Source organism: Lampris incognitus, chromosome 2 (genome assembly GCF_029633865.1).
Source record: "Lampris incognitus isolate fLamInc1 chromosome 2, fLamInc1.hap2, whole genome shotgun sequence".
NCBI lineage: Eukaryota > Metazoa > Chordata > Actinopteri > Lampriformes > Lampridae > Lampris > Lampris incognitus.
In genome coordinates, this window is record NC_079212.1 from 137,487,440 (window position 1) to 137,511,176 (window position 23,737).

At 47.5% G+C, this 23,737-nt stretch overlaps 1 protein-coding gene across 1 annotated transcript in view; it reads left to right on the plus strand.

Annotated features, from left to right (window-relative positions):
* The first annotated feature begins 468 nt into the window (after nt 1–468).
* pik3c2b (phosphatidylinositol-4-phosphate 3-kinase, catalytic subunit type 2 beta) overlaps nt 469–23,737 on the plus strand; it is a 61,099-nt gene continuing 37,830 nt past the window's right edge. The window contains exons 1-10 of the mRNA XM_056273235.1: nt 469–1,341; nt 5,264–5,364; nt 7,310–7,470; nt 7,923–8,043; nt 10,877–10,988; nt 17,755–17,834; nt 18,173–18,236; nt 19,451–19,597; nt 21,589–21,622; nt 23,402–23,597. Coding sequence (XP_056129210.1) covers nt 469–1,341; nt 5,264–5,364; nt 7,310–7,470; nt 7,923–8,043; nt 10,877–10,988; nt 17,755–17,834; nt 18,173–18,236; nt 19,451–19,597; nt 21,589–21,622; nt 23,402–23,597 — 1,889 coding nt within the window. The remainder of the gene's footprint in view (nt 1,342–5,263; nt 5,365–7,309; nt 7,471–7,922; nt 8,044–10,876; nt 10,989–17,754; nt 17,835–18,172; nt 18,237–19,450; nt 19,598–21,588; nt 21,623–23,401; nt 23,598–23,737) is intronic.

The window sequence follows — 23,737 nt, forward strand, 5'->3', positions numbered from 1 at the left end:
CTCGGATGTGTGAACTGTGGAAAGAAAAACGAAAGGACACTGACACAATGAATGTGTTTCGGTGGGACTTAATTAAACTCCCTGGTGACAATTCTCAACTTCCACGTTAGAAAACATGGCATCTTGGTGTTAACACAGTGTCTGTAAAAAAAAAAACATGGTTGTCCCAGTGCTTTTTAATGTGTCTCTCCATGTTTTTGTTTATTTATTTGTGATGAAAGTTGCTGAAATCGTTTAATGGTGGATGCGGGCATGGCATGGTGGACATGGTTTTATGAATTGAGAGATGAATTATCTTTTGATTGCTTTTTTTCCTCCCTCTCTCCCTCTTCCTATTCTGCTCCATCCACAGACTCTGTATATTCCAGATATCGATGTGTGCACAGCAGCTCTCTCTGGGGTAACCCCCCCCAATTCTTCCATCCCTCAGCCCCCCCCCCCCCACCTCTCTTGTCTTGAGGAGGCATCATGTCGGCAGCTCAGACCCAGAAGGAGAGCGGTGAGGCGGGCTGGGGTTGTCTGGAAGCCCTGGGCCTCAGTCAGAGGGAGCTGGTCCTGGCCGAGGCTCTGCAAATGGAGTATGACGCCCTCTCCCGACTCAGACAGGACAAGGGAAGCACGAGCGGCAACCAGGCTGGTCCACATCTCACCGCCAACAACAGCGGTTCCAAAACGGCTCCCGTGTCTACTGCGACTTCCATAGAGCGACCTCGGCCCACCCCCAGCCGTCCAGTCCCAGGACCCCCGGCAGGGAATCTGCTGCGGGGGCTTTCCGGCTCTGATCCCTCCCTGAATCAGCCAGGGGGGTCCCAGTCTCCACAGTTGACTCCTGCCAGGGCAACCCCTCCTCGGGGAGGATATTTTAAAGAGCCTTTGTATATCCTGGATAGTCCAGAGGTCTGTAAGCCCGGGGAATACTATGGTTCCAGCTATGGTAACTCACTCGGTTCACAGTTAGGGTCTCTTTCAAAAGGCTTTCTCCCTCTTCCCGATGACTGTCCCCCTGCAATTCCTCCACGGAATCCCATTCCTGCCCCCTGCGGTCCAGAAAACCCCTTCCTACCATCTCGTGGTTCATCAGTGTCCAGGGATGTCAATCTGTTCACCCCAGAGGCGGATCAGCCTAAAGTGACTTCCGGTGACTTGAATTACGACAACCTCAACGACTCGCTCTCCAAGCTCAACGAGGACACGCCGATTCCCCGGGGCAGGAGAGCCAACGGGGACCAGCCGGGGAAGCCTGTGGCTCGGAGTAAGACCCTCCCTCCTCAGGTGCCACCCAGGACGTACATAGCTGTTCCTAAAAGCAACAAGAACCAGCGGCGAGTGTCTGCAGACCCGGTAAGAACTTCCGACTGCCAGTACCAGAGAGCAAAATTTGGTCGATCGTATAGCCAACATCGGCGGCACGGTGGCGCAGTGGTTAGCGCGGTCGCCTCACAGCGAGAAGGTCCTGGGTTCGAGCCCCGGGGTAGTCCAACCTTGGTGGGTCATCCCGGGTCATCCTCTGTGTGAAGTTTGCATGTTCTCCCCGTGTCTGCATGGGTTTCCTCTGGGCGTTCCGGTTTCCCCCCACAGTCCAAAGACACGTAGGTCAGGTGAATCGGCCGTACTAAATTGTCCCTAAGTATGAATGAATGTGTGTGTGTGTGTGTATCGGCCCTGTGATGGCCTGGCGGTCTGTCCAGGGCGTCTCCCCGCCTGCCGCCCAATGACTGCTGGGATGGGCTCCAGCATCCCTGAGAGCAGGATAAGAGGTTCAGATAATGGATGGATGGATGGATATATCCTACATCATAAGTAACCCATTTATATTTGTCATTACAATTATATGTCCATTTATCTCAAACATGAGACTGGCATAATTTGTTGCGCTTAGAGTCGTCAGGCAGCTGTTACATTCCTTACATCTCAGTGGTGTTAAATTATTTCTTCGTGGACTTCGCTTGTACACTCTGTTCATCAGATCCTCCCTTCGCTTCCATTCAGTTATCGCACATGGTCAGATTAATCCGATTTATTTTCTGTGACCTACGTGCTTCTTCTCTGTCAACTCATTTCAATTCAGTATATAAACAGTCAATTGTTTGTATCAATTGTAAGTTGTTAGTGGTTAATGTGGAAATCTCGGCTCTTAATAAGTAGTGATTTTATCCATCTGGACCACGGAGTCAGGTTACATAACACCAACTGGCATCTTTACCACAGCTGGAAACGCTCCAGTTTCTGTATACAGCTGTGGGGTATTTTGGCTCGGCTCGCATGAACGCTGGTGCAGCGGCAAACACGTGCATGACGGACACACAACCCCGGCAGGAAGAAAGACTGAAACGATGCTGATGTGGCCATGTTTGTGTTGAGCAGGCAGTCTATATTATGTAGAGACGTTTTTCTATATGGTTTGGTGAAGTTTGTAGTACCCTAGACGGCCTGCGTCAGCTTTGGTCTGAGTCATGTTTCAAAGGTGGGAACGGGTTTTGCTGCTGAGCTGATGGCAGAGAAACGATGCTACGCTTTGTGCGTGCGGTCAGAGAAAATCAGCCTCAACAAGTCTTCCCCCCGTCGCCTCGGGCGTTGAACTACATCTGAACGCTGTAATGGCGAGTGCCTGTTCAGCAGAGTCACCCAGTTTGTCATCGCATTTCAGACGGACTTGTTTGTGAAATCGCAGATTTCAGCTTTTAAGTACTGTGGCCAACAACAGGACTACTGAACATTACTGAATTTTTACCCAATCTGATGTATTTGCTTAGCAATTTTGGTAACACTTTCTATGAAGCTTGCATCTATAACACCTTATAAGCATCTATAATGCTCTATAACGCCCTATAAGCATCTATAACGCCCTATAAGCATCTATTGCATCTATAACGCCCATACTTTCCTATAATGTGTATTACAATGACTAACGGCTATGGCTGAAGACTGTTAAATAGCGCTGAAGTCTCATTATGCATCTCTACAAAACGTCAGCAAAACAAGTTGGCTATATGATGATGCATTATGACATTTGACAGATAAACAGGCTAATGATGACATATTTATAATGCATAAATCCATTTTAAATTGACACAGCGTATCATAAAGGTGGTTATGAGGCGTTGTGAGGGTGTTTACATGGTTATAATGAATCTTAGAATGACTTTTTTTCTACACTTATAAGGCATTATAGATGCTTATAGGGCGTTATAGATGCAAGCTTCATAGAAGTGTTACCGCAATTTTTTTTAAACTACTTTTATTAATCCCCGTGGGGCAATTCTTTCTCTGCATTTAACCCATCCTAGCTATGTAGCTAGGGGCCGCCGTGCAGCACCCGGGGACTAACTCCAGTTTGTCTTCCCTGATCAGCGGCGCAGACAGGAGTATTAACCCTAACATGCGTGTCTTGTTTTGGGGGGTGGGGCGGCTGGTTTGATGGTGGGGAAACCGGAGCGCCCGGAGAAAACCCACCGCAGACACGGGGAGAACATGCAAACTCCACACAGAGGCCGACCTGGGATGACCCCCCAAGGTTGGACAATCCCGGGGTTCGAACCCCCGGACCTTCTTGCTGTGAGGCGGCAGCGCTAACTGCTGGGCCACCGTGCCGCCCTTACGCACTGATAGTATGTGTTCAGACCACCGATCACCATCCGATGGACGTGGTCTGCTGTAAATCTAGTTATAGACTCCTCACTCGCTCCTGGATGAGCACCTCTCCATGACTTATATACACTACCGTTCAAAAGTTTGGGATCACCCAAACAATTTCGTGTTTTCCATGAAAAGTCACACTTATTCACCACCATATGTTGTGAAATGAATAGAAAATAGAGTCAAGACATTGACAAGGTTAGAAATAATGATTTGTATTTGAAATAAGATTTTTTTTACATCAAACTTTGCTTTCGTCAAAGAATCCTCCATTTGCAGCAATTACAGCATTGCAGACCTTTGGCATTCTAGCTGTTAATTTGTTGAGGTAATCTGGAGAAATTGCACCCCACGCTTCCAGAAGCAGCTCCCACAAGTTGGATTGGTTGGATGGGCACTTCTTTGAGCAGATTGAGTTTCTGGAGCATCACATTTGTGGGGTCAATTAAACGCTCAAAATGGCCAGAAAAAGAGAACTTTCATCTGAAACTTGACAGTCTATTCTTGTTCTTAGAAATGAAGGCTATTCCATGCGAGAAATTGCTAAGAAATTGAAGATTTCCTACACCGGTGTGTACTACTCCCTTCAGAGGACAGCACAAACAGGCTCTAACAGGTACTATTTAATGAAGATGCCAGTTGGGGACCTGTGAGGCGTCTGTTTCTCAAACTAGAGACTCTAATGTACTTATCTTCTTGCTCAGTTGTGCAACGCGGCCTCCCACTTCTTTTTCTACTCTGGTTAGAGCCTGTTTGTCCTGTCCTCTGAAGGGAGTAGTACACACCGGTGTAGGAAATCTTCAATTTCTTAGCAATTTCTCGCATGGAATAGCCTTCATTTCTAAGAACAAGAATAGACTGTCGAGTTTCAGATGAAAGTTCTCTTTTTCTGGCCATTTTGAGCGTTTAATTGACCCCACAAATGTGATGCTCCAGAAACTCAATCTGCTCAAAGAAGTGCCCATCCAAGCAATCCAACTTGTGGGAGCTGCTTCTGGAAGCGTGGGGTGCAATTTCTCCAGATTACCTCAACAAATTAACAGCTAGAATGTCAAAGGTCTGCAATGCTGTAATTGCTGCAAATGGAGGATTCTTTGACGAAAGCAAAGTTTGATGTAAAAAAAATCTTATTTCAAATACAAATCATTATTTCTAACCTTGTCAATGTCTTGACTCTATTTTCTATTCATTTCACAACATATGGTGGTGAATAAGTGTGACTTTTCATGGAAAACACAAAATTGTTTGGGTGATCCCAAACTTTTGAACGGTAGTGTATGTAAAACATGAACTATTCTGTCAGCTGAGTTCAGTAAGGATCTTAGCAGATGTAGACATAAGGATTAAGTACGGTTTCTTTTTCATTGCTTTATGTTGAATTCTGTAGTTGTTTTTTTTTTTGCATTCTTAATAAAAAGCAGTGAGTTAAAACCTGATTATAAAAGAATCCTGTAACACAGCCCAACAACAGCAGGTATCACTTTTGAAAGATTTATAACGAAACTGTCTTTTGATTGAGGGTCTTAAAGCTGAAGCGTATCCTCGCTGTCTGTCAAGACCCCCTCTGTCATTTGACACGTGGCGCTCTAACCCGTTATTTCCCCCGTCGTCTGTGTGTGATTGACAGGTGTCCCTGGGCTCCAGGATGAATGGCTTTTGCTATGAGCTCTTCCAGGTGTCTGAGGAGCGAGACGAGGAGGTCGCCGCTTTTTGTCACATGCTGGATGTGTACGTACCACACATGGTCTTAATGTCATCGCCATGACAACCCAAAACAGAAGATGTTTTTTGGGGGAGGGGGTCGTTGTTTTCTAATCTGTTAATTCAAGGTTAAACACTGGTAGATAATAAAATCGCTGTTAAAAGGTTTTTAGTATAGGGGCGTCTGGGTGGCGTGGCGGTCTATTCCGTTGCCTACCAACACGGGGATCGCCGGTTCGAATCCCCGTGTTACCTCCGGCGTGGTCGGGCGTCCCTACAGACACAATTGGCCGTGCCTGCGGGTGGGAAGCCGGGTGTGGGGGGATGTGTCCTGGTCGCTGCACTAGCGCCTCCTCTGGTCGGCCGTGGCACCTGTATGGGGGGAATAGCGTGAGCCTCCCATGGGCTACATCACCCTGGCGAAACTCCTCACTGTTAGGTGAAAAGAAGCGGCTGGCGACTCCACATGTATCGGAGGAGGCATGTGGTAGTCTGCAGCCCTCCCCGGATCGGCAGAGGGGGTGGAGCAGGAAGAGCGACCGGGATGGCTCGGAAGAGTGGGGTAATTGGCCGGCTGCAACTTGGGAGAAAAAGAGGGGGGGGAACCCCCCTCCCCAAAAAAAGTTTTTAATATTCAGTTCCTCTGTATTGGTTAAAGCTTAGACTTAAGGGTTTTAGGTTCAAGAGAGCTGGATGAAGGTGCCAACAAATAACTAGGAAGGATGGAAAGAAGTGGTTTTGCCAACATTCATTCACACACTAAGCAGGGCAGCAGTGTCCTTCCCGGAGGAGCAAAGCTAAGCCACGGCTGAAAACTACGCAAATACGAGCGTTTGTAATCTTGCTGTAGCTCCTTCGTGTTGTTTGTTTAGCTCAGGGTGTTTAGCACGGAGGCGTAAACAACGTCAGTAAACTGGAAGCTGTAGTGGGGACGCTTCCCTACAAGGAAACACAGCCGACCACATGGCCTCTGGTAGTCCAGTCACGTCACACATTATCGAGTGCGCGAGCAAGCGTGTGCGCAAAGAATTTGCCGGAAGAATTCGCGGAGCTTTTCCTGCAGGTATGTGCACAGCGTGGGGCAGCTCCTCGCTGTCCCATCCTGCACTTACAAACCAGCCTAATGGCGTTTCAGCAGTGAAAGCTTATTTTTAAAGATGTGATTTTCGCCATTATCTCTGTATGTTGTGTGGCTAGCACGCCATTGCTAAAATACTGAGCTAAAATACTGAGCGGTCTGCTGTGAACCTCAGAAGCTGTGTTGAAATTGTGCAGAATTGCTGAATAAAAAAACGAACAACAGTGCCTCACAGGACACACACACACACACACACACACACACACACACACACACACAGGAAATTTGTAGGGGCGTCCGGGTGGTGTAGCGATCTATTCCATTGCCTACCAACACGGGGATCGCCGGTTCGAATCCTCATGTTACCTCCGGCTTGGTCGGGCGTCCCTACAAACACAATTGGCCGTGTCTGTGGGTGGGAATCCGGGTATGCGGGTATGTGTTCTAGTCGCTGCACTAGCGCCTCCTCTGGTCAGTCAGGGCGCCTGTTCGGGGGGGGGGGGATAGTGTGATCCTCCCACGTACTACATCCCCCTGGAGAAACTCCTCACTGTCAGGTGAAAAGAAGCGGCTGGTGACTCGACGTGTATCGAAGGGGGCACGTGGTAGTGTGCAGCCCTCCCTCGATCGGCAGAGGGGGGTGGAGCAGTGACCGGGACGTCTCGGAAGAGTGGGGTAATTGGCTGGATACAACTGGGGGGAGAAGGGGGGGGGGGTCCGAAAAAAAAGAGAGATAGAAAAGTAAGAAGAACAAAAGCTTGTAAGAATTCTAACACATGCATAAAGTACACATACATACACCACAAATTGTGTGATTTTATTCTGATGTATTGGCCCCTGATGTATTGGCCCCCGGTGTGAAGGCTTTTTGTTTTGTTGGTTGTGTGTACTCAGTTTGCGGTCAGCCTACCCCTGCAGCGAGCGTTTGAAAAACGCTGGCTTTGTGTGGTCTCCGTCTGTGGGTCACGAGGAGCTGCACCAAGGCCTGGGGGTCAGTGTGAAGGTCTCTGTTATCAGCGAGCAACTGAGGGAGCCCATCACCTTCACCTGTGATGGTAAGGCACAAGTAACAAAAAACACACACAAAAAAAAAAAACAACACATCGGCCGGTACATTGCTTATAAATCTGCACCACTGATGGTACCACACACGTTGAGAGTCACACAAACACACAAATGCACATAAAGAACGACACTCGAGAGTCTTAATGGCGTTGCGCTCGGTCAGTATGCTCATCCTGTCAGTTTGGGTTTGCGGTGAAATGTCTCGTTTTTGAGCGAGGGGCGCTCCTTTGCGACCCGCACAGCCCTCACACAGTAACACAAATATTTACAGTGGCAGATACTCCATCTCGAAAGATTACGCTCTTATCACTTCCTCTCAATCTATAAACAAAATCTCCCCCAGCGAGTCCTTATTTTCTCCTGAGGGATAAGAGGCTAGATGATACACACACACACACACACACTTAACACACTTTCTCTCTTGCTAATCTGTCTCTGTCAGGTTCCTCCACGGTTGATCTGCTGATCTACCAGACGTTATGTTACACCCAGGATGACCTGGACTGCATCGACGTGGATGACTACCTACTCAAAGTCTGTGGACAGACAGAATTCCTCAACAAGTAAGGACTCCTCTGCTTTCCCCGCTCTCTGGTTCGGGTTGTTGGCTCCCAATTTGTCCCCCTCCTGTTTTGCCCTCGGCCCACTGTCTTTCTTTGCCACTGTTAAAACGAGTCCTGTCTTCACAGTATGCTGCAGCCTGGATGGGCGTCCGGGTGGCGTGGCGGTCTATTCCGTTGCCTACCAACACGGGGATCGCCGGTTCGAATCCCCGTGTTACCTCTGGCATGGTCAGGCGTCCCTACAGACACAATTGGCTATGTCTGTCTCTGGGTGGGATGTGGATGTGGGGTATGTATCCTGGTTGCTGCACTAGCGCCTCCTCTGGTCAGTCGGGGCACCTGTTCGGGGGGGGGGAACTGGGGGGGAATAGCGTGATCCTCCCACGCGCTACGCCCCCCTGGCGAAACTCCTCACTGTCAGGTGAAAAGAAGCGGCTGGCGACTCCACATGTATCGGAGGAGGCACGGGGTAGTATGCAGCCCTCCCCGGATCGGCAGAGTGGGGTGGAGCAGCGACCGGGATGGCTTAGAAAATAGGGTAACTGGCCAAGTACAATTAGGGAGCAAAAGAAAAGGGGGGGGGTCCTATCACCACAGTATCCCGCAGCCTGGATTTGCCATATTTGCTGTGGGCGGTGGGCGGTGTCGACTCCGTGCCAGACCACCACAGACTAGTCCCCGTATGGGGACGCAAAATGTTCACGTGACTAAACAGAAGGGATTCTCTGCTGCTTCTTCTACAGCAGTCAGCTGTAGCGAGACACCGTGGTGCTGCTCTGAAGCCAGCCGGGCAGATATTTGTACTGAGACGGGGGGTGGGGGGGGGGGGGTAATGGTTTGGACAGGGCCAGTGTGGTTTGCAGTGCAGAATCCCACACGGCCCCGTGGTAACAGTAAGCACTTACGCTGCGGCTGTTTCTTAACCGGCGGTCCTCGTGTCTGTGGTTCTGAACAAGCCACAGCGGGTTTCCCGCCCCGAAACCATGCACTTTGCACCGGCCTCCTTCCCGTCTCGCTGCGCAGACGCGTGGACACCGCGCGCGGTCTTGTTCCTTTTCTCCTTCGCGGTTCGTCTCCGGCGGAGCTTGTCGCAGCTGAACCGGTGTCTCGTTTCGGTTTGTGTATGTATAGAAGAGGAGGTGTATGTGTGGTTTGTTTGTTTTTTTTTTCCACTTGAGTTTTTATTTCTAGACTTGATTAGCTGAGTGTGTGTGTGTGTGCGTGTGTGCATGTGTGTGTGTACGTGCATCCTTCCTGTGGCGGTCGGAGGAAGGGTGTTTCAGCCAGATAACCTGTGGCCATAAAAAGGGAAATAGACTTCTCTCTATCTGTCTCTCTCTCTCTCTCTCTCTCTCTCTCTCTCTCTCTCTCTCTCTCTCTCTCTCTCTCTCTCTCTCTCTCTCTCTCTCTCTCTCTCTCTCTCTCTCTCTCACTCTTTCTCTTTCTCTTTCTCATCCCCCTCTGTACATAATACCCTCTTACTGGAGTCCTCGCCTCCCGACCCAGTACAGCCATACTGTATGTGTTACTAAGGCCGGTGCCGGCCTGTGTGTCATCTGGTACACGGTGCCGTGTCATGACTGTTCGTGTTGTGTACCATGGTGTGTGTGTGTGTGTGTGTGTGTGTGTGTGTGTGTGTGTGTGTGTGTGTGTGTGTGTATAGTGAGTGCAGTAGTTGGTTGTTGGTTGATTGGAGTGTTTTAGTATTTGAAATGAAGCGTGTGTTCACCGTTGGTACCTGCGTATGCTGAGTTTCATCTGATTCAAATGTTCACCCTCACCCTTCCCTCACCCTTCCTGCTTCCCTTTAACATTTTCATGTCATTTGCATTCATGTCTTATGCTGCTACTCTACTGTTGTGATTAACCTCTCTCTGTCTGTCTGTCTGTCTCTTCTCTCTGTCTGTCTGTCTTTTCTCTCGTCTGTCTGTCTGTCTGCCTGCCTGCCTGCCTGCCTGCCTGTCTGTCTGTCTGTCTGTCTGTCTGTCTGTCTGTCTGTCTCTTCTCTCTGTCTGTCTCTCTGTCTCTTCTCTCTTCTCTCTGTCTGTCTGTCCCTTCTCCCGTCTCTCTGCCTGCCTGCCTGCCTGCCTCTTCTCTCTGTCTGTCTGTCTCGTCTCTCTTATCTCTGTCTGTCTGTCTGTCTGTCTGTCTGTCTGTCTGTCTGTCTGTCTGTCTGTCTCTTCTCTCTTCTCTCTGTCTGTCCGTCTGTCTGTCTGTCTGTCTCTTCTCTCTGTCTGTCTCTCTCATTTCTCTTATCTCTGTCTGTCTGTCTGTCTGTCTGTCTCTTCTCTCTGTCTGTCTCTCTCTTCTCTCTGTCTGTCTCTCTTCTCTCTGGCTGTCTGTCTTTCTCTGTCTGTCTGTCTGTCTGTCTGTCTGTCTGTCTGTCTGTCTGTCTGTCTCTTCTCTCTGTCTGTGTGTCTGTCTCTCTTCTCTCTGTCTGTCTCTCTCATCTCTCTGTCTGTCTCTGTCTGTCTGTCTGTCTGTCTGTCTGTCTGTCTGTCTCTTCTCTCTTCTCTCTGTCTGTCTCTTCTCTCTTCTCTCTGTCTGTCTGTCTCTCTTCTCTCTGTCTGTCGGTCTCTCTCATCTCTCTTCTCTCTGTCTTTCTGTCTGTCTGCCTGTCTGTCTGCCTCTCTCTCTCTCGCTCTTTGTAATTTGTGATACTGGGCTATACAAATAAAATTGACTTGACTTGACTCGACTCTCTTCTCTGTCTGTCTGTCTGTCTGTCTGTCTGTCTGTCTGTCTGTCTGTCTGTCTGTCTGTCTGTCTGTCTGTCTGTCTGTCTGTCTGTCTGTCTCCCTCTCCCTGCTGTTTCTCTTTGTCTCGGGGTCAGTTGTCAGACGTTGGCAGGTCTGGAATATGTCCAGCAGTGTCTGAAGTTTGACTGGGACATCCGTCTCTTTCTCACCAAGAGGTCGTCCATCAACACGGAGCTGGCTCGCACGGTCAGAGCACAGACACTAACTGAACTTCCACTGACCTTCCAATGACTAAGATGCACCAGGGGTTATGAAGCCTGCTCACAACATTTATGAATTTGGTAAAAAAAAAAATTTAAAAAAGGGCTGGTAAGCTTGTAGTTCCTAAAACCAATGAGATGACTTCATCCCATATGATTACAGAGATAAACTCTCATGAGGAGGAGGAGGAGGAGATACAGATGAATCACAGAAGTGTCAACAGGAGCTTTAAACAGTGTTCTTCAGCTTTGTACAGTAATAAACAAAGTGAACACCGTTGGTAGAGCATTTTACTCTTCCCTGCATTAAACCTAAGCAAAATTCCACATAATGTCAAATAATTATCATACATAGTAATTGCAATGAGAGAAATTATGTGGCCCAAACTGTTTTAGAACTATTAAATCGTATATATATATATATATATATATATATATATATATATATATATATATATATATATATATATATACTATTAGATAGTGTAAAGAAAATATCTGCACATTTATCCAAACTTTTAGCAGGTGTAGTGGAGGACAAGTCTGACAAGTAATAGGAAAAAAAAACATACAAAAAAAAATTACTGCGTTGTCTACTGAAGCTCTTGATGACCGAAATGGTGCAAACAAATGTATGTGCAGGGACTTTTTATTTTTATTGCAGCACATTGTTGCACGGAATTATTGAAAAAGTCCCCTCTGCCATTGCCCCCCTACTTCAACCCGTGTGTGATATGTCTGTGAGACGAGTGTCTGTCTGGCAGCTGTTCTGCTGAAATGTTGTTGTGAGCTGCTGTGTGCGTTGCTGCTCTGAAATACAAGGAGCTTCTTGATTGTGTCTTTTACATCCCAGTTTCAGATTGGTGACTTAAAGCTCTCGTCTGAATATACAGCAGCTTCCATACTAGTGGTGGTCACCCCCCCCCCCCCCCATCTGATGACTTTTATTCATCTTAATCGTGCTTGGTCAGACTTGAGAAGATTGTCTCATGTTGTCTACACCGCTGGTTCTGAGACAGCTGTTTCACCCTTTGACAAAGGGACTTTTGACCAAACTGTGTGGGGGTACTTAGTCGTTCACCCTAGGTACTTATTTGTTCACCCTAGGGGAATTTTACAGTTGTGAAGTGAAACGTTGCGTGGTTATTTTACTCCGCACTGATAGTATCTGTTTGCAACAATCCTATGCAGTCTGATCACATGAGGATGGGCAAAAAGGGGGGCATCCGGGTAGCGTGGCGGTTTATTCCGTCACCTACCAACACGGGGATCGCCAGATCGAGTCTCCCTGTTACCTCCGGCTTGGTCGGGCGTCCCTGTGCACACAGTTGGCTGTGTCTGCAGGTGGGGAAGCCAAATGAGGGTACATGTCCTGGTCGCTGCACTAGCATCTCCTCTGGTTGGCTGGGGGCGCCTGTTCGGGGGGGTAGGGGAAACTGGGGAGAATAGCGTGATCCTCCCATGCACTATGTCCCCCTGGCGAAACTCCTCACTGTCAGGTGAAAAGAAGCGGCTGGCGACTCCACACGTATCGGAGGAGGCACGTGGTAGTCCACAGCCCTCCCCGGATCGGCAGAGGAGGTGGAGCAGCGACCGGGATGGCTTGGAAGAGTGAGGCAAAAAGAAGGGCTGCCAATAATTGCCTCTGTTGTTCACAGAAGCTATCAAACCTCTCTGTCTGAAGATTTCAAATGAATGAAAAGAGGGGAGGTTGTTTTGCTAAACATGCTAAACATCCTTGACAAGTCTGGTAGTTTTTCATAGCACAACTTAAATCCTCAGGAAGGCAAATCATTTTCCCTCCGTCATTCAGCAGCTGTCTCTCCACCAACCCTCTCCCACTAGAGAGGCCGATATCGGCCAAGTATTTAGGTGTTGAGGTCACTAACTCCTCTCATCCTCATCTCTAAGAGCATTTGTAATCCATTTGGAAAAAAAAATTACACAGACCTCGCCCACTAGTCTAATCCTCCGCTATCCCCACATCAAAATCATGATCCTCGCCATCTTTTTCTCTTATCTCAAAAGCATGCCAGTTTTAAACAGCTTGAATGAAATATAACCTTATTTATTTGGGTTTTTTTTTTTAACTTTTGCTGTCGGCAGGCTTGGCATACAACACGGGGAAGTTGTACGCCAACGTGCCCTAGACACGTTAGTTAATCTGCAAATGGAGTTCAGACTCTCCAACTGCAAAGGCAGCGTTCATTAATGATCAAGAACCGCTTATAGTAATGCCATCTTTTGGACAATTTGCAGGATGACAAGAGTACAAGGTTTTTGTTATACATTTATAGCTGCCACCGGTCCCCCTCTGCAGCATGTTTGATCAGCTAAACAACCAGTCAGCATCGCTTCTTTAAGTGGGCCGCCACCAGTCCCCCTCTGCAGCATGTTTGATCAGCTAAACGACCAATCAGCATTGTTTCTCGAAGAGGGGGACCATCACCACAAGTGAAACATGGAAACGAAAAATGGCAACATGTATCTGATAAGACGTAGCCATAGAAACAGATGCTGACATGTGTTCGACAAATCCTAATTAAGTCGATCTTATCTGTCAGTTTAGGATAGCCGTTAAAGTGATAAAGGAGAAGACGAGAAAAAAAATTAAAGAAGAGAAAAGGGGGACGAAGGACTAAGAAGAAGGATGTAGTCCACAGAGTGTTCCAGGGAGTGTGTGAGGCAGATGCTAGCAGTGTGTATGTGCATAGGAATCAGAAACATTTATTCCATCCACCTGCACGGAGTAAATGTTTTCGTCTGCATGGGCTAGCAGTTAGCTTAGCCTGCTCCGCTTCTGTGTTCTGCCAGACCGCCCACGGTGTTTCCTCCTTGAGTGCAGCTCCAAGCAGGGCCGTGGTCCCTGGGCCCACCGGACGCAGCAGACCAGGCTCCCCCAGCCGATCCAGCGCCAGCTCTCCCAGCCAGACACCTTCGACACACCTCCCCGCACTCCACACGATGACACCAGAACAAAGTCAATGCAAGGCGAGGCCGCCTTCAGACCGCCCTCGGTGTTCTCGGAACTGCCGGTCCGCATGGGCTAGCAGTTGGCTTAGCCTGCCCCACTTCCGCATCCTGTCAGTCTGCCGTCTGTGTTTCCTCCTTGGATGCAGCCCCAGGCAGGGCCCTGCCAGCCTCCGTGGACAGCCAGACATGCAGTCCCCCCATTGCCCCCCGCATCATAGGAGCATCATGGGAAATATCTCATTCGCCTGCCTTGCTTCTACCTAAATGGCTCGCACCTCACCTGTCCCACAAACCCTAGGTGTGTCCATTTGGTGTATGTCCTGCGTATGCATTCCAGAACTGGGAGAGAAGGGAGAGGCAGAGCAAGACTAATGCAGGAGTGATCCTTGCCGGAGAGCAGCCAAGCAGACCCCCCCGGGACCAGCCCATGGCTCATCCCCAGTACTGGAGAGCAACCCACCTACAACGACCAGCCGGGGGCACTCATCATCCTACCATCACCTACGAGGCACCAGAGCATATGGCCTACGTCCGCCCCACCCACCACCTGCCCCCAAGCGAGGATCACCCTATATGCCGAGAGCAGCATGGAGACCACACCCAGGTGGACCAGAATGACAACCCGCCCCGGAGTGCGATCACCACCCAGTTGCACCCAGTGAGGATCAAGTTCCCCCCCGGCACCCATGACCAGATGGCACATCCCACTGACCCTGGCATGACCCCCCCCCCCCACGGCATGCAGGCAGACACGAGAACCCCACCACCCCGGCCCCAGGGTGTGCAGCCCTGTCGGCGTGTCTGCCCACTGATCATGGGGCCATAGCTTGACCAAACGACCTGCAACCGCTGCCCCCCAACCCCATGAAACGCACCCTGTATGCACACCCATCAGCCTGCTACACGTGCCCCCAAAACCACAGACCATTCCCGCACCTCAACTGGCCCAGCCCAGGCCATTATTATATTTGGAATAATTAAGCTCCCAGCAGAGGAAAAAACTCATCCAACTTCAGAAGCCATGTAGGCACTTTTTTTTTCTTTTGTTTTGTATCTCTTATCGTTGGGTTAGTGAGATACTTAAAGTTTTCTCTTTGCATGTGGCAGCCGTTCTCGGAGCTGCCATTTTCAGTGGCTGAAAACGAACTGAGCAAAGCAGGGTTAAGTTTGGCACCATTTTGGCCATCTGGACGATAATTTGTAAGATGTGTAATGTATGTAGCTAGCCCACCAGTTGATACCAAACGTTAGCCTGTTTAAAGTTTCCTCAGTTGCGGCCTTTTTTTTGTGTAACAAATTGTTTGCTAAAACTTGTGTGCAGTTTGCACAATGGGGAGCCTGATGTCCTATTGTATGTTAATGATGCATGCTTTCATAAAGTCTTTCTAACTAAAATAGAAAACACTACTTTAATTGGCATTTTATTGGGTCATGGACTTGCATCCATTGGTTGATAGTCAGTTTATAAGCTTATCAGTTACCGGTCAATAACCGATTAATTATGATTGACTGAGAACATTTCAGAGACAGTCATATTTTATTATTAGCTTGGTTTTGATCATTTATTGTAGCAGTATGTTTTGTGAAAACATAACGGTGACATGAGCACCCCATGTGCTCTTGATTTACTAAAACATGAGCACAGACACACACATTCACCAGTTGCATCTGCAGCGCACATTTGCAAAATCAGTCTCCGGTTTTGATATGAACTTAGGAAACAGTTGAAGGGGACCACGATATACAGTGCCGTGAAAAAGTATTTGCCCCCTTCCTAATACCCTCTGTTTTCCCACATTTGTCCCACCGGATGGTTTCGGATCTTCATACAAAATGTAATATAAGACGAGGGGAACCCGAGTACACACATTTTTTGAATTATCATTTCATTTACCGAAGGAAGAAAGTTATCCAAAAAGTTCCCATGTGAAAAAGTAATTGCCCACCCGAACTTAATAACTGGTTGTGCCACATTTAGCAGCAACAGACGCAACCAAATGCTTCCTGTAATTGGAGATCAGTCTTTCACATGGCTGTGGAGGAATTCTGGCCCACTCTTCTTTCAGAATTGCTGTTATTCAGTGACATTGAAGGGTTTTCGAGCATGAGCTGTTTCTTTAAGGTCCTGCCGCAGCATCTTGATGGGGTTCAAGTCAGAACTTGGACTAGGCTACTCCAAAACCTTGTTTCTTTTGAGCAATTCTGGGGTGGACTTACTCGTGTTTTGCATCATTGTCCTGCTGCGTAACCCAAGTACGCTTCAGCTTCAAATCACGGCCTGATGACTGGACATTCTCCTTCAGAATCTTCTGGTAGAGCGCCGCAGAATCCATGGGTCCTTCAATGATGGCAAGCCTTCCAGGCCCTGAGGCAGCAAAGCATCCCCACACCATCGCGCTACTACCGCCATGTTTGACTGGTGGTGTGATGTTCTTATTGTGAAATGCTGCGTTTGCTTTATGCCAGACATAACTGGACCCATGTCTGCCAAAGAATTCCACTTTTTGACTCATCTGTCCACAGAAGATTATCCCAAAAGGCTTGGGGGGGGGGGTCATCAATGTGCTTTTTTGCAAATGTGAGATGAGCGCTGACGTTTCTCTTTGTCAGCAGTGGTTTGTACCTTGCAATACTTCCATGAATTCCATTTTTGCCCAGGCTCTTTCTTGTTGTTGAGTCATGAACAATGACCTCAGCTGAGGCTAGAGAGGCCTGCGTTTCTTTAGACTTTGTCCTGAACTTTTTTTTTTTTGTAACCTCCTGGATGAGTCATCGCTGTGCTCCTGGAGGAATCCCAGAGCCTTAGAAATGGCTTTGTAACCCTTTCCAGACTGAGATAGCTCGGCAACTTCTTTGGCGGCATAGCGTTGCCATAGCTTGTTGAGACCTTGCAGCCTACTTCACATTGATGGTAAAGTTTTATATAAGTCAAGTTTAGATTCAACAGGGCTGGCAGTGTCTGCTGTCACTGAAACCCATGATTAAATAAATTTGGTAATTGGTTGATTGAGTAACTAAGGGAGCAATTACTTTTTCACACAGGGTCAGCTCGTGTTGGATAATTTTTTTTTCTCCCTTGAATAAATAAAATTATGTCCAGGTAGCATAGTGGTCTACTCCATTGCCTACCAACACGGGGACCGTAGGTTTGAATCCTCGTGTTACTTCTGTCCCTACAGACACAATTGGCCGTGTCTGCAGGTGGGAAGCCGGATGTGGGTATGTGTCCTGGTCGCTGCACTAGCGCCTCCTCTGGGCAGTTGGGGCGCCTGTTCGCGGGGGGGAGGGGGAACTGGGCGGAATAGTGTGATCCTCCCACGCGCTATGTCCCCCTGGCAAAACTCCTCACTGCCAGGTGAAAAGAAGCAGCTGGTGGCTCTACATGTATTGGAGGAGGCATGTGGTAGTCTGCAGCGCTCCCCGGATCGGCAGAGTGGGTGGAGCAGTGACCGGGACAGCTCGGAAGAGTGGGGTAATTGGCCAAGTACAATTGGGGAGAAGGAAAAAAAGGAGGGGAAAAGAAAAGAAAATAAGTAAAATTATCATTTACTAATAGAATTTTGTGTTTACGCGGGTTCTCTTTGTCTTATATTACATTTTGTATGAAGATCTGAAACAATTAAATGTGACAAATATGGAAAAATACAGGAAATCAGGGAGGGGCAAATGCAGTTTCACAGCACTGTATCTTTGTAGAGAGCTTTTATTCTTACTAACTTGCCAGCAGGTCAGCGTCTTCATCGTATCTTCGTTTGACCTTTGACCTCTTCTACTGACAGGAAGAGGACGATGAGACCCCATCAACCATGAACCACTGTATTCTGCTCCAGGAGCGCCCCATCAAACAGACTGTAACAAGGTGAGCGATACTGACTCAACACCTTATTTTAGACGTACCTTTCATATAGATTTGGTATATTTTAGATTTAGTATACTCTACTGCTTTGAAATGTTAACGCGATAAGGCCAACTAATTTGTTTCGCATGCAAAAATCTTTGTCAGATCCATCAGTTATTTATAGAAGTGTCTGTAGTCCAAGCTCTGACTCGCCTTTCTTGCATATGTTTGCAAGATAGTCAGCAGTTTTGTCTCTGATCTTTGTAATTTGTTTTTAGTTTTAAGGCAATGTTTTGTTTCAATTTTTTTTTTTTTTTTTTTTTGCTCATCTTCATGAATGAATTCGTGTATTTTGATAGGGAGGCGCTGACACTACTGCTGGACACCTTTCACAATGAAGCTGAATCCTTCCTTCTGTCAGAGGTACCGTGCAAAAAAAAAAACTGTCTTTATGCGTGCTCAGTACTCCAGGTAAGTGAATCACAGGAAGTTGAATCAGTTCATCTGGACACAACGTTTCCTCTGTGAATGCACAGACGTGACAGGACCCATGTCTTCCAAAGAATTCCGCTTTTTGATGCGTCTGTCCGCACAACGTTATCCCAAAAGGCTGGGGGTGAATTCGCAGAGGAAACGTTGTGTCCAGATGAACTGAGTCAACTTTCTGTGATACAAAAAAAACAGGCAAGCAAGCATATGTAATCTTATGTTCAAAGGAAATAAGTGTCTGATTGAGAATATATATATATATATATATATATATATATATATATATATGTAAGGAGCAGTATATATATATATTTGGGGTGTCATGAAATATTGATATAGTGTTAATAATACACATATGATAATATGGTGTTAAAAAAAATCCTGCGCTTCTTGAATCATTTCCATTTCTTTCCGTCCCCCATCCCCCATCCCTCCCCCACACACACCTAAAGTGACGCAGTAACTAGCTAGCTAGCTACTACCACAGTGTGTGGCTAGTAAAGCGCACAAAATCATGTCATGAAAAAATAGAAAGCGGAAAAAATGATGTAAGGACATGGTCAGTGGACATGAAATCACAGTATATCAGAGTGGTTAGTGATCAGCCTGTGGTCTCACACACAAACTCTGTCCCCTGCCCCCCACAGGCGGTTTTGTTTCAGCTGACATTGTATTGATGGCAGAAGTTAGGCCTCGTGGATCTTTTGTTTATCAGTTCATCTGGTTGCCTTTTCACTATCCATTATGTGTAATTGTTCGTTTTGTCCGCTTTTGTAGTTATGGATACAGACTCTCTCTCCACCTTCCTACACTCGTATACTGAGTGTAATTTATTTGCCAAAAAAGAGACAAAATGCACAGTAAACGAAGTTACAGATGAATTTGACTCTGCAATTTTTTTTCCTTCATTTTCTATAGATAGCGCAATAATATTGTTAGCATAAATTATTTTGGCCACGATAATCATGCAGTGAAAATCTGATATCGTGACAGCCCAACTATATATAATATATATCAATGTATATATATGTGTGTGTGTTTATGTATGTATATGTGTGTGTGTATTTATGTATGTACTATGTATGTATATGTAATGTGTGTGTGTTCATGGCCCGATACCGCCTGTCACATCCTCACATCCTCAACAGGTGGAGTTGCCACTACATGTGGAGCGACTTGTTCAGTCTGTCAAGGCATTGTGTAGTTCATTGGCTGCAGTGGAGACGCCTGAAGTGACCACTGCACTTAACCAGCTCCCACCATGCCCCTGTCGTCTACAGCCCAAGGTCCTAAAGGTGAACAAACGATCAGCATCACAAAATTAGTAGAAAGTCAACCTTTTCCTTGAACAGCTGTGTATTTTTGACACCAGGAATCAGGAATATTTATTTGTCATTTCATCCCATGCATCTGCGCACATGAAATGACATGAAATATCGTTTCCCCCAGCCCACAGCAGTGCATCACAAAGACAAAAACACATATCCAAACTACAAGAACACATATATCCAAACTACAAAAAAACCTACAAGAACACATATATCCAACATATCCTATATATAAAAGCGCTATATGAGATAGATTTATTATTATTATTAGTATTATCCACACACAAAAAAATCACTGTCCAAGAGCGTGAACGCCAGGATGACTGTCGGAACTGTTGGTCTGCATGGGCTAGCAGTTAGCTTAGCCTGCCCCGCTTCCGTGTCCTGTCAGACCGCCCTCAGTGTTTCCTGTTCGGGCACAGCCCTGGGCAGGGCCGTGGTCCCTGGGCCCACAGGATGAAGCAGACCAAGCTCTCCCAGCTGATCCAGTGCCAACTCTCCCACCCATCAAATGAACACACAAACTTAGACATGGACAAAGACACTGCATGGACGGTACTGGGTGAGGCCGCCGCAAACATGAATTCGTGCCGCCGTCTTCCCACACCGTAAGCGGAAGACATCTTGGCGTTTTGTTGAGGGTATTGTTTCCTCTTAGGGTGAAAGGTCAGTTATAGATGTTAATGAAATCAAACTTAACGATAAAAAATGGGCTCTGACTAGATGCTGCATTACTTGAGTGATTCGGGCAATCTGAGTTAAATCCAAAGCCAAGTCATGGTTTTGGTTCATACCTCGGTTTCTAGATCATGTTAGGTTCTTTCTCTGTCCAAAAAAAAGTTGTTTCATTGTGACTTCATTTGACTCTTTGCTCGCAGATTCCTTCCTTTTCCTGGGCAGCGGTGGATAATTACAGACATTGCCCACACGTTATCTGGGGGTTTTCTTTCATAGTTTGTTTACAGACCACCTGAGGCACAAAAAACAAAAAAAAAATGAAATCATCTACAGCCTAGTCGAAATTGTGCATATACATCTTGAGTTTGCTTGCTTACTCGCTTAAGGTTGTCTGTCGTGTCCGACGATGACAATCCTGCCTCTGCTACTTGTGAGTCTTCTTGTGGCTGTAAGACCCAATCCGCGATCCACACTATCTGCCACAGACAGAACAGGTGAGAGCACTAACTGGGGGTGTAGGTGTGGTACTGGCTTCTATTCTCTCTAGATGTCTCCTGGTCCGTCGATCACCTCGGTCCTCCTTGAGTTTTTGCACCCCTTGATGACAGAGCTGCCGCCAGATGGAGCAATCGGCGGCGGTGTCCTCCAGCTGGCTCAGGCTCAGGCCGCACTTGTTCTATGATGGTCTTCAGTTGGTCTTTGTACCATTTTTCTGGCCCCCTGCCAAGCGGCGGCCAAGACGTAGCCGGCCATACACAAGGCTCAGCGTTTTTCTAAACTGATTTTCACCCGGATTTTACGTTTCCACGGATCCTAAAGTTGTTCCTGTTCGTGTGAGGTCATGTAACAGTGTCCTCTTTTGACGAAATTCGGCACGCTGGATGGCTTTGAAAAATAAAAACCAAAAACGCTGGAGCCTTGGCCATGCAGCACATTACGTGGTAAGCGCTCCTTTGACGTCCAGGTGACGTGACCGAGCCAGCGAAGTGGGTGCTGGGTGATGGTAGCTTCGGTTTTTCTTTTTCCAAGCCATCCAGCGTGCCGAATTTCACCACAAGAGGACACTGCTACATAACCTCGCACGAACAGGAACAACTTTTGGATCCGTGGGAACGTAAAATCCGGGTGAAAAATCTGGGTGTTCTTCGGTGAAAATCGGTAAAAACCGAAAACGCCGAGCCTTGGCCATGCTAAGGTGTGTTAATATGTGAGCAAAAGTAATGTTGTGTAGTGCCATCTTCTCAGGGTGTCTTTCTTCTCTCTCTTTCTGTTTCCCTCAGGACGCCTCCATACTGTCTGTCAGAAAGAACAGAGGTATGTACTGGTTTCACATGCACTGCAAAGCAAACTGGGAAAGGGGGAAAACAACATAGCATTTCTTCAGTTCACCGAGTGTGTTGACCAATATTTAAGGTCACTCCTCCGATAAAAAAAATAAACCATAGATCAAGGTTTTCATAGGTTCCCCCCTGTTGTGAGTTGATTACTTCGATTTTTCACGGGGAGATTGGATTTAGCTTCGCTCCCGCTGAGTGTGTAAGTGTACACACACACACACACACACACACACACACACACACACACACACACATATGCAAGTTAAAGCAATGGCTAAGGAAGCACAACCCCTGTACATATCTTCTATATTTGCCCCGCACTTTCATACATGTCACACTCTTACCCCGAATAGCACAACAGCAGTTACATTTCTAATTCAGTTTGAATTGGTGTACTTTATCAGACAAACTGTGAAAAGTGCTTTCCGGTGGTCTTGTGTCACACTTGTATACACACCCCCTCTTCCGCATGTGCTCATGCACACACACACAAACACACGCATTCATAGTATAAACACGGGGAGTTTGGTTGGAGGGTGTGTGTTAACATTCAGCCAGCTGTAGTCTCTTGAATGTGCTTGTTGTGTTTACGTTCCACTTGCTCAAGCAGGAAAGGTCACGGGCTCGGCGCTGTTGAAATCTGTACAAGAAGTGATTCGTTTGGGGGCGTCCGGGTGGCGTGGTGGTCTATTCCGTTGCCTACCAACACGGGGATCGCCGGTTCAAATCCCCGTGTTGCCTCCAGCTTGGTCGGGCATCCCTGCAGACACCAATTGGCCGTGTCTGCGGGGTGGGAAGCCGGATGTGGGTATGTGTCCTGGGCGCTGCACTAGCGCCTCCTCTGGTCGGTCGGGGCGCCTGTTCGGGGGGTAGGGGGAACTGGGGAGAATAGCGACGTTATTATGAATCCCATGGCACTTCAAGGCAAGACACGCCCCATGTAGCAATCAAGCAGTAGGATTGGCTAGTACTCGTTGCCTCCGTTGGTTGGGTTGGTTAGGGTTAGGGCGGGGCTAGGGTTAAGGTTAGCTAATCAGGTGCAGAGTATGGGCGGGTCTTCCCAGAATCCTAGCGCCTGGATGCTACGTGGGGCGTATCTTGCCTAGAAGTGCCATGGGATTCATAATAACGTGGAGTAGCGTGATCCTCCCACGCGCTACGCCCCCTGGTGAAACTCCTCACTGTCAGGTGAAAAGAAGTGGCTGGCAACTCCACATGTATCGGAGGAGGCATGCGGTAGTCTGCTGCCCTCCCCGGATCGGCAGAGGTGGGTGGAGCAGCGACCGGGACGGCTCGGAAGAGTGGGGTAATTGGCCAAGTACAATTGGGGAGAAAAGGGGGGGGGATCCCCCCCCAAAAAATCAAAATTCTGCTTCTCTTTGTAAGGGTAGGAAACAATTGGATGAAGGTGGAATTAGTGGAGAAGAAAATGAAAAAATATGCTTGACTTGAGGCTTAGTGTTTTATGAGCTTTGTTTGGAGCCGTTATTAACTCTCGTCTTTGTCCTTTGTTTTTTGCACCCACTCCTTCTTACTCCCCTGTCTCCTCAAACGATCTACTTTCATAAAAAGAATATTGTGTGGACTAAGAAAAGGGATTTAGAAAAAATGTGGACAGGCTGTACTTCTTTCTTTTTTTTCAAAAGGGAAAAAAAATCAATGCATCTTTCCTCTTTGGCACCAAGAATTCAATGAATCTCAACACACCTCCTCAACTGTAGACTTTTAAAAGTCATTGTTGTTGCTTATTATACAGAGAAAGTTGTGGAGAAGCTGACAGCAGCCATTTTGGATCTCGTGGAGCTGTACTGTAGCACTTTCAATGCTAACTTCCACACCATGCCGCAGAGCCATTCCTGCACTGCGCCGATCCAAGAAGCCGGCCTGGTCACTAACATACTGTCGTTCAACATTTACGCCGCTCACCGAATCCCTATCACTTGGGCTGCAAGGTACCACACACACACATGCACACACACAATCTCCTGCATGCTCATGTACATGCAGTTAGGCAGACAGTTCCGGTGCTGGTCGCCGGGGCTGGAAATCCTGTCTCTGATCCCTGAGGATTACATTGTTGGTTCAGGTTAGG